Consider the following 13,072-nt stretch of genomic DNA (forward strand, 5'->3'; position numbering starts at 1 on the left):
TGGTCAACATTTTAGGAGTGGATAGGTATGTGGGAACTTGGGGTGTACCCTGGTGTGGAGTCGCCTTTCGTGCTCACACCTACCTCGGCCCGTTAATTAATGTATTTAATTTTGCTGTTGGGATCACATGGGCTGATCGATCGAACCTCCGATTTCTGGATTTTTCGATAATTACATTTGACGATTTGATAGCTGCAAGGACACTAGTTTCTGGCTGGCCACATGCCCACGCAGATCAGTGATCCACACACATCAAGATGTAACTGCGTGCTGAGTAGCATTAAATGCCGTGCGGTGTGCAGGGCACAAATTTAACGAGTCTTTAGTTTGATGTTTACACATTTGCATAGGATGTCCTGCCACATAGGACAGTATATAGGATCTGACTTTACTTTTGCCGCATTACTACAACTTACTACGTTAGTTCTTAATTAACTTATAATCTCTTCTATATAATAAGAATTGCATGGCAACACTGCGAGTCAGGCGGGCGCGCAAGTCCCACCTCATCTTATCTTTTTTGGCATAGGACTACTGGGCTAGGGCACTGAGGCACTGATGACTTGATGAGAGACCAACCTTCGCACGATGTTAATGGGTCCATTGAAGTTTCCTTTTCCTTTCTTCCTTGAAGGACGATTCGTTCATAAAAGTTAAGATTAGAGCTTTTCCGTAAAGAAGGATAATCTGAGGTGGCAATACTTTGCTGATGCCTCTCTTCAGAGAAAAGTAATGCAGATGCTGCTGTGGAATCCACAAATTTAAAGGAAATTGTTAAGTGCAGGTTGAGGTCCACTTCAGCACTATTGTGAAATTTCCTCTGGTCTTTGACTTTTGTTGACTGCCGAGCTGTGGATACGGAAGGGAATGGCTTGAGGGAGGGAATGGTTTAAAAAATTATGGCTATTTTCTTTTTACTCGGTTAACAGTTACTTTTTTTCCCCCCTGATAATTGAATGTTTTGGCTATACTATAAAGGATGCCCAAGAAGCATCAAATGGAGTGATCCATTGGGGTGACGATTTGACCCATACTTTCCATGAGCTCTTGTTAGCAGGAGCTGATATAACCACTTGAAATATCTAGAAGCGTCACATATTCAACTGCTCAACATTCCCAAAGTTGGCGCCAATCAGAGTTAGCGAGCCACAATTCGCAAACAAGTAGGCCACTAATGACCCATTAATGATCAAACACAAAATGACATAATCCCACAAAAAAAGAAAAGAAAAGAAGGTGAGCCTAAGCATGAAAAGCTGACATCAGTTTTTGTCCTTGGAATCAGACCAGAGCAAAACCACGATTAGAAGTTCAAAGCACCCCTTCGATCCTAACAAAGTTTACAGCAACAGCGTCTAGAAAGGTCCTAAGAAACAGAAGCAGATAACGAAACATATGTTAACAGTTCCGGCGAGTTCCTAAAAGGCTAGATATTTATCAAAAGATCTAGGCTTTGGGAGTGCATGAAGCCAAGTGAGCTTTGAACTTCTCCAGCTCCGCAAGCACCTCTTCTTCCGGCCTATATATCAAGTCACTCATGCGCCATATCTGCATTAACCAAAAACAATTACATTAGCAGTATAGTAAGAATTCAATACCTGGCACAAGTCCGCGAAATTCTAGATTGAAGTGTAAACTACTAATATATATTTGAGTGCAAATAATATGATTTAAATAGAAAGGCAGGAAACATTCTCAACTAGATGATAAGCATCTATAAGCAATTTATTCATTAATTCAAGCATAGAGACTCAGGTAGAGACAAAAGTAAGGCGAAGGCATGCATTTAGTGATGCACATGGTTTCGCCGCGTCTACAGCAGGTAAACATGCACGATAGGAGGCTATTAAAACATTTTCCACGTGCTGTGGCCAATCAACACAGAGAGTGCTTGTCCCCTTGCTACGAGAGAAGTTTTTTTTCTTTTCTTTTAAATCACAACTATGTCATAAAAACTCAAGTTTAATACACATAACAAACTGAAATGGTATTTGGCAGTTAAGCTAGATAAGTTACCTGCAATGTCCCACCGCCGCCAGTACTCTCCCCATCATCAGAGACACTAACAATAGTCCATGGATCGTATGCATTCCAATGGAAATCAACGACTTTATCTCTGCATATGTATACAAAGGGGTGTTCAAGTACTTGGTGGCCAATTAATTGAGCCATACAATATCCTAAGAGAGCCAGTTCTTAGGAGAAACCTGTCTATGATTATGTCCCAAAAAGGTCAATCTATCACAGTATTTATTGTATAGTCGCAAGCTTAAAATCGGATATTTCCATCAAGTCCATCAACAGCCGTTTAACTATAAATATATACCTCTATGGTCTCGGCAAATTCAAGATCATCATACCAATTAAACTATTAGGTGAAGACCAGAAACGTTCTCCTCAAGCTATAGTTCATAATATTGTGTTAACTAAAGTTGACACTAGGGCCTCCACAGCCATGAGAAAAATATAACACATACCTGTGACCTGCATGCTGAAAGAATAAACCTGGGGGTGTATTGGACGTTCTTGTTCCAGTGCGTTCTTTCTTCTTCCCAACCTATTAGTAGAGAAAGCATAATGAGAACACCTGATAATACATATTGAGTAGCAAATTGTAATCTAAGTTGGGAAACACATCTGGCACCCAAAAAACAAAAAACAAAAAAAAAAAGAACTGCTCCAAGGTCATCAGTCAGATTATTCTGGAGAACAACACAAGCAAGTGAAAGGAAGAATAGTAGCTTATCTGACTTTGAAGGGGTCCATCATGATAATGGACCAACATATTGCAGACTGACAGGGATATAACACAGAAAATTATTTTCTTGACGCTGAAGAGGACACCTTACATAGTGACCATCTAATCTCCTTTAGCTCTTCAACATCAAGTGACAGATCCAATGTACCGGACATAGTATTTTTGCCTTTTGCAGAACCAGTGGAAGCAACATATTGAAAAGGAAGTCTTGTTGAAAAGAAAATATATTCAAAATTTGGGTTAAGAAGATCTACCAAATTCTTACCAAGATGTAAATAACTCTGTAAATAACTCTTTATATATTGTATAAACTGAGTATATGCTTTACCAGTCCATTGTCAGACACAGTACAACCCAACTATTCACATAACCAATGGAAAGAACCGACTTGGTTCTCAGATTAAATTTTTTGCTATTATGCAAATGTGATAACAAAGTAAACAATATACCTTCTCATGATCCCAAATATTCAGGAAACCATCTTCCGCAGCACTTCCAAAGATAGTTGCTTTGTCAGGAGACCACTGGAACAACAAATTACAAGTGTCATAAGGAAACTATACAATATCTGGCGGCAGCAAAATGATTCGCAAGACAGATTATACACAAATAATTGTTTCCATGTCCATGTATGCAAAAACTACTATCATGCCTGAACACAGAGAACAGCAGCTTTGTGGCCTTCGAACTTGTGAATGGGGGATCCAACACCTCCAGAAGTTAGATTCCGGCGGTCAAACATTCGAACAGAAGTATCAGCAGATCTGAAGATGGTATAAACGTGAACAGATCAGTATTACCTTATCAAAAAGTTCCATATATTATATTTCTTTCAACCAGGGAATAATATGCCAAAGTACAGAAAGAAACCCTATATCAAGAGCATATCCATAATTAACAAAGTTTAAACTCAACATGAATATAGACAGCAAATAACCTACCCAGTCAAAATAAGGTTCATATCATGGGGGTTCCAGTCAACACAGTGAAGATCAGCATTATGAGCTTTCTCAACCTAGCCATTCAGACTAAAGAAGTTAATTCTGCCATTTGGAGCTCTTCATGTTAATAATGTTATGACATATAAGAAAGGATTAGAGATTCACACCAACAGACTATAAAGAATTCAAAACAAAACAAATTTTCCTTACCAGAAACAGAATTTCTGAATACTGGCAAAGAAATGAAAAGTACCTTAACAACTGGACTAGTACCAACTCGCGCATCCCAGAAAATGAGGCAAGAATCATCGCCAACACTACAGAACTCCTGTGCACTTAATCAAGTAAAAAACAAAAAAAGAGAGAAAGAACACTCTGTCAACAGCACTTTTAAACTTGACAGACAACAAAAATGATAACAATGATAAACTAAATGATAGTGTCACAATAACATACTCAGATGTTATGTTCTTGCAGACACAACTGGAAACATTGCATACTAAATATGATAATGAGGATTGCAATAGCAAGACAGGCGCAATAGCGAAGCACATTCAACGTATGATCAAATATTAAGACTTGCTGCTTAGTTACCTAGATGGACAAAATTGCACATCTTCAACGGTATCTCCATGCCCTTGATAGACACCTCGAGGCCCAATGGTTGGAGTATCTGAGCTTTTCTCTGTACCAGATTTTCCAACAACCTGCTTACTGCCTGAGCTACCAGGTGACACAGGAGATTTGGAAGCTGACTCCGCCAAGGTGGATATATGATCTTGTATGCTCCACAAGACAACTGACTTGTCCTTTCCTGCATTAAACAGAAGACAAGTCATATTCATTGATATTGTGAATCAACTAATAATGTGGTATAACTCATCGTACAATCCAAGTGACAACAATGCACTAACTATAAGTAGTGGTAAGCTCCGGCAAGAAAAGCATGGAATTACAGCATGAAATTACAAATGTTGGCCAAAAATTGCAACGAATCACTAATCTTGATTGATGGATTAAGTACTGCGAGGAATATCTATACACACCTAAAGAAAAGAGACACTCATGCTATCGAACTAAATTCCCTTTGAGAACCTTCTACGACTAGCATAAACAACAGACAAAATGAGACTAAACAAAACATACACAGCAGGAAAAATAGCAAACCTCCAGAGAGTACAAAAGGTTCCGTTGGACACATAGCTAGAGCAAACTCTGCATTTTCTTTGTGCCCTGTCAATATCTGCCAGGCACTACTAACAGTTAGTTTGCACTATGTGCTAATTAGGAATAACTATAACAACAAAAGTTAGATATATAATGGTATCACACTCGTATATTAATTCAAGAGTATTCCCCGTAAAAGCATTAACAGTCAGAACAAACCATCTTCTCCAACTAAGCGCATCTAAAAATACATAAACAAAGTAACTAAATAGTAACAAACCAGATCTGGACGAGATTCAGCAGCTCCTAGCACAGCATGACGATTAGGTTGGGCCTCAACATCCCAAATTAATACCTGGATAGCAACCACATAAATTATTCTAAATCTAAACATATAAAAGCAGTTCAAAAATCATAGAAAAGTAATAAAAATAACACCAAGAACCAAGCCCAATAGTCCCAACAAATTTGCAATGCCTAAAAAGATACTTTTAGTGCAACTTTCCGAAAGGTACTTTGTCAAATAGTTGATATCACCAACTGCAATCATATCTACTTTTACCTTTAATAACCTCACTTAGCATAGTATTCCGCCTCAAAATACTCATTTTCATATGGGTTTCACCATTGTGCTCTAAATCAATGCACAATGTTCTCATAAATCCCCCTGATAATTGATCTACAAATTCAAGATTAAACAAAAGTGCTCCATCTTTGGCAATTGGCACTTCGATCTATTAAGAATTCATACATAAATTAAAAGTTCAGCAAGCATAGGAAGTCAACAATATACATCGGGGCTGTCAGTATGCGTCGCCACTATCTTGCTATTTTGAGGAAGCTCCCTGATTCTGTTGACCTGTGCATAGAATAAAAAAAAGGGTATCAAATTAGTCAGAATCATAAACTCAGTATGGCAAGCAATCTATGGGAGAAGCAAAAAAGTGCATACAGTAGACACAATTCAACAAGCAAAACATAAATCAGCATCACAGGTTCACAGGCAAAACAATAACAGGCCATTAAGCAACTGATATGCCAGTGAGAGAATTGAAGGTAAGAAAGTTTTGGCCAGAGAAAACACGAATTCACTTAGAATAGATGACATGCCTAGGTAGCTTAGGGACCTACTCAACAAACAAGCTTTATTTCTCACATAGACAAAAGCTCACAATAAGTTCTTAAGATTCCAAATGCAAAAATTCTAATGGTTACTATGGTCACCAAAAAAAAAGAAGAAAATGATTACTGCAGAACACACTGCTCCCCATAAGGTGGCATAAGCAGTCATAAAGATGCAAACTGATAGTTCGTACCTCCCCAGGATGTATAATAGTCTTGAACTTCTTCACAAAAGGAGACCGTGCTTCTTCGTTGAACTGAAATAAGGGAAAATAAGAAGTCATGCCACCGGTGCAGCGGTGCTACTCAGAATGCCCTCAAATCCTCGTTTAACACTATGCGTAGAGAGCAAATAGTTCATCTTCCAATTTGAAACAATCTGACTCAGCAGCAACATAACCATAACAAAATTAATCAGTCAACGGTATACAACCTGCGAGATATGCTCAGCAGCGGCAACCCTTGGCTTCACAACTTCACAATTCGCTATAACAAGAGTATTCGGAACACTGCCATCGGTCTGGACACATTGCAAACAAAGCGAGTCAGCTAATTTTGCGAGTCAGAAACGACCGTATCAAAACACTCTACGATATCATCCCCGCTGACGCCGAACAAGAAAGGAAGTGCACTCGCCTGCTCCGAGAGGTACAAACGCTGGCGATTCTTGTACGTCGCCTGCTCAAGCTGCGGCCCCCATCTTTTCTCACCGAAGAAGAAGAAGAAGAAGAAGGAAATCAAATCAAAACAAATCAAATGTGAAACGCAATTAGGCTACAGTAGTTAGTGAGAAGTACAATAGATTCGCTCTGAGAGCTTAAACCCTAGGAAGAGAACACTTGCCAAATCCACACTTACCAGGACCATTTCTACTCAAAAGACTCGCAAACTGCGGCTACAAACAGCAAATCTACCACACGAACGCGACATTTCAAGGGAGAAAAACCCTAGAACGATAGATCGAGAAAACCCTAGCTAAAACCCTAGAAGAGGGGGGGGAGAGGGAGAGAGCGGGTGGGGGACGCACCGGCATGAGAGGGAGGGCCAAACGAGGTTGTGGTTGGCGAGCCAGTCGTAGAGGACGGGGACGAGCGACTTCCACTGCGTGTACCTCTCGTCCACCGTCGGATGCCCCGATTTCCCGCCCCTCTCCTTCATCTCCACCGTCCGATCCACCGAGCTCGGGAGCTCTCCGCTCTTCTCTCTTCTCTCTCTCTCACTCTCTCTCCTCGCTCGCTCGGACAAAAAAGCGGAGAGACGCAGCTTGGAGAGAGGGGATAAGACAAGAATAAGAGGGCCGGGGGGTGGAGACTGGAGAGGGAGGGAACCGGAAATGGAGGGAGGAGGAAAATGGAAAGGGGATCGTTTACAACGCAGGTTGTAGAAACTTAGTTCAACTAGCGTACGTGGCAGGTGAATATTGGGTATGGCCTGTGTGCAGGGATTTGCGATCTATAATAGAGTCCTAGACGTGGTCTAACCCGGCATTTATTGCGCGTGATGTTGCGTCTTAATACATTTTATTATTATTATATGGTAAATTACTAAATTAACCTGTTTCACCGTTAAAAAACAATAAATAAAAAAAAAATCGAATTTAGTGGATGAGTAAAATTTTTATAAAAATAAAATCTAATAATATAATTGCACATTTGGCTCACAAATTATGCTGAGAAATTTCATATTTAATTACTTTATTCCAATTTAGTGGATGAGTACAACTTTTTATAAAATAAAATCTAAATAATTACTACGATTGCACATTTGGCTCGCAAATTATACTGCAAAATGGGGACTACTTATGATCAATGAAAGACTGCTGAATTAGATAAAGAATTTATACAGAGAGAGAGTGTTAAGCTGAAATACTATTAATAGCCCTCTTTTGCTATCGATATTTTAGCTGTTAGATCTACACTTCAGTCAATTTCATATTTTAGATCATATTATTTAACCAACCATCAACTCAATCACAGAGGGAACATCACTAAAACTTGGGAGACTTATTTTTCTAACCATGTAATTTTTTATCCAATGGTTAAAAACTCAATAGCAAAAACGCTCAAATACCACCGGTAGTAATTCAATTTAATTCTCTCTCTCTCTCTCTCTCTCTCTCTATATATATATATACACACCCTTGAATGGCACTAATTCTTGCTCAAAAACCGAAAGGGGAGACCTAAATTCATTAGATATATGATAGTTGCAAGGGTTTTTTCTGCTTGGGGTTTAGTTTCGGAATGTTGCAGCTACCGGCTTAACTGCACACGCACATAGAGCCATCAGCTCTGCATTTACAGGTGATTTTTCAAAGTTACCATTGTTTGTATTAGACAATCGTTGGGTTTAAATCTACGAGCCATACATTTTCCGCAGCTCTCCGTTGTAACCGACTTGCGCATTGAATAACTGTTTAGTTTAGTTTTGGAATTTCAATGAGCCATGCAGTTCCGCTCCCGTTTCTATTGTGACTATCTTATGCTTTTGGTGTCTAAATTTCAGTTGATGCTGATTATGAGAAATATAATTACATTATTATTAGATGAGAGAGAGGATCCAAATTGTCGGATGGTGTGTTCTAACTATTAATTCCAAAAGCTTGAATTAGAAATACATAACTAATTCACTTAAAGCATACAGACAAGACGCCTGCAAGTGTCAATTGTGACTTGATCCAACCAACCTCATGCCACTTCGAACGTAACTCAGCCCACCTCGACCTCCTGTTACAGAGTAGAATGCTGGAATCGAAACCATGACCTCTGATTTTGACATCACTTGTTGAATCGTTTGCGCTAACTATTAATTTCAATAACTCGAGCTATAAAAAATATGCAACCAATTCACTTCAAGTGTACAGACACAGCACTCATTAGTCTCGATTGTGATTTAGCCTGACTAGTTTTACGTCATTTTGAACACGACTAGACCTAATTCAGCCTCCCATCATTTCAAATGTAACAACTTGACCCAATCCAGCATTCCGCCACAGGTCAATTTTGACTTGGCCCCACCAACTTCAATGTCACTTCGAACATGATTTAGTCCAACCAAGCCTCACACCATTTCCAATTGTGACTTGACTCAAGCCTTCCGCCATAAAGTAGGATATTGACCTATCTAAGCCAACACAAATTTCAAAGTAGCTCTACGGAATGGAGAATAGCAGTAGATGACTCACATCATGCAAGTGCTTTAAGTACACAGAATATTGAAGATTTGTGTTGCAAAATATATGAAAAATAGATGAGTTCTGTGGCTTTTCGGATGCATAGGATAGAAGACAAATGTACTCTATTTCCACCTATTTTTACTGGATTGCTTGATATTTGTCACCGAGATTCAAATGAAGATGATTTAAACAAAAACATCCACCTAAATTTCGATTTGACAAAAGCCACAATCCCCGAATTTTTAGATCATTGTAACGAGATGTGGAAACTGTTAGAATATATATTTGCACACAAAAAAGTGACTTCATAAGAGATGCTACCCATCGAATATAGCTCGATCCTAGTTAATCACTCCCCCAGTGACATTTTTATATTAAATAAGAACAGAATTTTCTTGTCAAAATTCTCTTCCATTAATTATTATTTCTAAAAAAAAAAGAGGAGAAACTCTATCTAGTATTCTTTCAAAAACTAAGCTAGTAATATTATAAATGCTAAAAATTGGAGGAATGACACACGCACGCCGGCGAACGCACACACCCGCATTAAACATTTTCTTCCTTTATTTTACAAGACAAAGAGAAAACTTTTACGCAACATTAACTTTGATCAAACAACATGAAAATCACCATCCAAAATTTTAAAGTTAAAATTTACCGCTCGAGTATTCATTTTGTATCAGTTAGTCATCGAACTCAAGTTTTTTCTGTCGAGTCATTTAACTATCGGCAACAAGCAATAGCCGCGTGATAAAAGTTTCTTTGAAGTTGTCCAACAACACCAAAGTTTGGAGTTTTGATGGTAGTCGCGTGCCGATAGCATTTAGAGAACTCGGCGAAACATGATTGATTGAAATAAAGTTAATAGTTCACACAGCAATTTGCAACTAAAAAATCTTGGATGGCAATTTGCAATTAGATCAAAGCATAAAATAAACTTAATTCTTGTTAATGAAAAAAAAAAATTCCTCTCTCGGAGGAATTTCTCTACAGAAACACACACGGTAACATATCTCAAATGTGAAACAAAGGAGAAAAAGTTACTCTATAGCTGAGCTACTACCATTTGTCAGTGTAAACAAGGAGGCAGCGCCTTTCAGATCGTGCTCCTGGACATGCTCCATTGTGTTTAGATCCTCCTTTTCAGCCATTTTAGCACTGCATGTAAAATGCAGGAAAATTAAAATCTTTAACCTCTAAAAGAAAAGGAAAAAAGAAAATCAATCATAAATATCAAATTAAAAATGAAATTCGTAAATAGGTGCCAAAGTAGATTAGTATTGATCCCCGGCCTCTTTTTCTTTTTTTTTTTTTTTTTCTTTTAGAGGTTAAAGATTTTAATTTTCCTGCATTTTACATGCAGTGCTAAAATGGTTGAAAAGGAGGATCTAAACACAATGGAGCATGTCCAGGAGCACGATCTGAAAGGCGCTGCCTCCTTGTTTACACTGACAAATGGTAGTAGCTCAGCTATAGAGTAACTTTTTCTCCTTTGTTTCACATTTGAGATATGTTACCGTGTGTGTTTCTGTAGAGAAATTCCTCCGAGAGAGGAATTTTTTTTTTTCATTAACAAGAATTAAGTTTATTTTATGCTTTGATCTAATTGCAAATTGCCATCCAAGATTTTTTAGTTGCAAATTGCTGTGTGAACTATTAACTTTATTTCAATCAATCATGTTTCGCCGAGTTCTCTAAATGCTATCGGCACGCGACTACCATCAAAACTCCAAACTTTGGTGTNATTTTAACTCTTACTCATTATACGTACGTGTGTTATTATTTTCGCTAAAAGATTAAGCATAACTTGGCTTATCTAGTTAATATTCAGCTTCTTGTTTCAACTTGTATATATATGTAAGCAAGATAATATAACACACGTACGTATAATGAGTAAGAGTTAAAATATATTTAGATGGCTCATATCCTCCCCAACCCAAAAAAAAGCATCACCTCATTTCTACATATGATATAAAACTAAGTTTTAGACATTCAGCAGCATATATAAATGTACTAACCGGCAAAGAGAAGACGCGGAACTCTTCAACTGCTCCTCCTCATTCTCTCTAATAAAACTTTGCCCTGCTTCAAAAACATCCACCAATGGCTTCACATCCAATTCTTCCAACTTCACCTCCTCTAACTGCTTCTGCATCTGCTCCTGCTGGAAATTTATACTAGACGAAACCAATGCATCCTCCACATTGTCTCCGATGTTACCGAAGTTATTTTCGTTATTGAAATTGACGATGACGTTGTTATTAAAACGAGTGCTATTCTCGCCGTCGCTATCGTAACAGAAATAGTTATAGTACTGCTGTTGCTGCTGTTGCTGATGCGGCGCGATGGGTACGAAATTGTTATTGCCAAAAAGATTATTATTGTAGACGACGCCGTCATCAACGTCGGCGGCGACGTTGAGACCCAGCTCGGCCGACAGGGGCGCGGCGGCGGCAGCAGCCTGCGCCTGAGCACGGCAGACGGCGAGCTGCTGGAGGACGAGCTGGAGCTCGGCGGTGTATAATTCGACCTGCCGCTCGAGCTCCAGGACGATGCGGTAGCACCCGCCGACGGAGTCCATCGCGCGGACGTTGGACTGGTAGATGATGGTGCGCATGGCCTCGTCGCGCTTCCGGGAGTCGAGGCCGCGTATTATTTTCAATATGTTGCTGACGCCGAACAGACGGTGGGCATTAAGGAACTGACGCTGCTGGTCGGCGGGGAAGTAGGGGGCGAGGGTGCAGTCGGGGTTGCACTTGCGCCTCTGGTACTTACAGGCGGCGCATGCGGAGTTGGATTGGCCGCCGGAGAGTCGTGAGGAGGAGGAGGAGGAAGAGGAGGGGGCTAGGGTTTGGAAGGAGGAGGAGGAGGAAGAGGAGGGGTGGTGGGGATGAGGGGGAGGAGGATGAGGATGAGGATGAGGATGAGGATGAGAGGAGGAGGAAGAGGAGGAGGGGCCGACGACCAGCAGCGGATGATGATGATGATTAGAAGTAGCGTTGGGGTTAGGGTTAGGGTTGGGGTTGGGGTTGGGGTTAATGGACATGACGGCTCATGGCGCCGCTGGGATCGAGCGATGGGGCGACGATGGTGGGCTGCGGTTCCGGCGGGCCTTTCCCATGAGCCGAAGAAGCGTAGCATCGATCGCTTCGCTCGCGCCTCACATGTAGGAGGAGGAGGAGGAGGAGGAGAAGCAACAGAGGAGAGGGGACGATGAGAGAGAGAGAGAGAGAGAGAATTTGAGGTAGAGAGATAAAACAGGGAAAGAGAGAGAGAGAGAGAGAGAGAGAGAGAGAAAGGCGACGGAGGAACGGGTCGCAAGGGAGAAACAGGAGAACGGGTTTAAGCTGTATAAAAGACATACAATACAATATACAGAGTGAGAGAGAGAGAGAGAAAGGGGGAGATACCTGCCAAATTTGAGTGCGGTGGTTGGATGGCGAATGGAGGGATAGGATCGAGCGGAAATATCTAAAAAACCGTAAAGGAGAGCAAGAAATGGCAGTTGTCTGGACCGCGCGCGGTGGACCGAGCGCCTGTTTGAAACTTCGAAACTTCAAAAAGTTCGAAGGCGCCCTCACCGATGAGGAAACGTACGTGCGTGCGTGCGTGCGTGCGTAGGGCTTGTTACAACCAACAGTCCAAACGACACGTGTGCCTTCTATTACTTGCTAGTTGCTACTACAACAACATCATCAACGGCATCGATTTTTCGACCATGCGTTTGGCTTTCGATAACAGAAAATATTTCGATATAAAGGATAAGTGTAAATTTACGTCTGAATATATTCAAAAGTGTTCCAGAGGATATCCTTAAAAGTATTTGAATAAAAAATCTAAAACAAAAATCTAAATGTGTTTAAAAAATAAAATAATTAATTTATACTATTATATTATATATATATATAT

The 13,072-nt window shown here is 40.0% G+C and overlaps 2 protein-coding genes across 2 annotated transcripts; both read right to left on the reverse strand.

The window, feature by feature from the left end:
- Nucleotides 1,127-7,297, reverse strand: LOC109717611 (WD-40 repeat-containing protein MSI4-like). The gene is made up of 15 exons (XM_020243472.1): nucleotides 7,016-7,297; nucleotides 6,625-6,688; nucleotides 6,422-6,508; nucleotides 6,183-6,245; nucleotides 5,660-5,725; nucleotides 5,147-5,221; nucleotides 4,867-4,942; nucleotides 4,294-4,513; nucleotides 3,953-4,034; nucleotides 3,700-3,773; nucleotides 3,411-3,522; nucleotides 3,208-3,282; nucleotides 2,478-2,557; nucleotides 2,017-2,116; nucleotides 1,127-1,548 (listed from the first exon to the last, which is right to left on the reverse strand). Exons 1-15 carry the CDS (start codon nucleotides 7,144-7,146, stop codon nucleotides 1,447-1,449), a joined length of 1,407 nt encoding a protein of 468 aa, XP_020099061.1. The 5' UTR covers nucleotides 7,147-7,297; the 3' UTR covers nucleotides 1,127-1,446.
- LOC109717203 (LOB domain-containing protein 22-like) lies at nucleotides 9,646-12,077 on the reverse strand (the record flags this gene model as incomplete). The annotated part of the gene is made up of 2 exons (XM_020242873.1): nucleotides 9,646-10,321; nucleotides 11,182-12,077. Coding segments are annotated over 2 exons (1,014 nt in total), but the record flags the coding sequence as incomplete, so codon positions are not given.

The sequence above is a fragment of the Ananas comosus genome, linkage group 11 (assembly GCF_001540865.1).
Source record: "Ananas comosus cultivar F153 linkage group 11, ASM154086v1, whole genome shotgun sequence".
NCBI lineage: Eukaryota > Viridiplantae > Streptophyta > Magnoliopsida > Poales > Bromeliaceae > Ananas > Ananas comosus.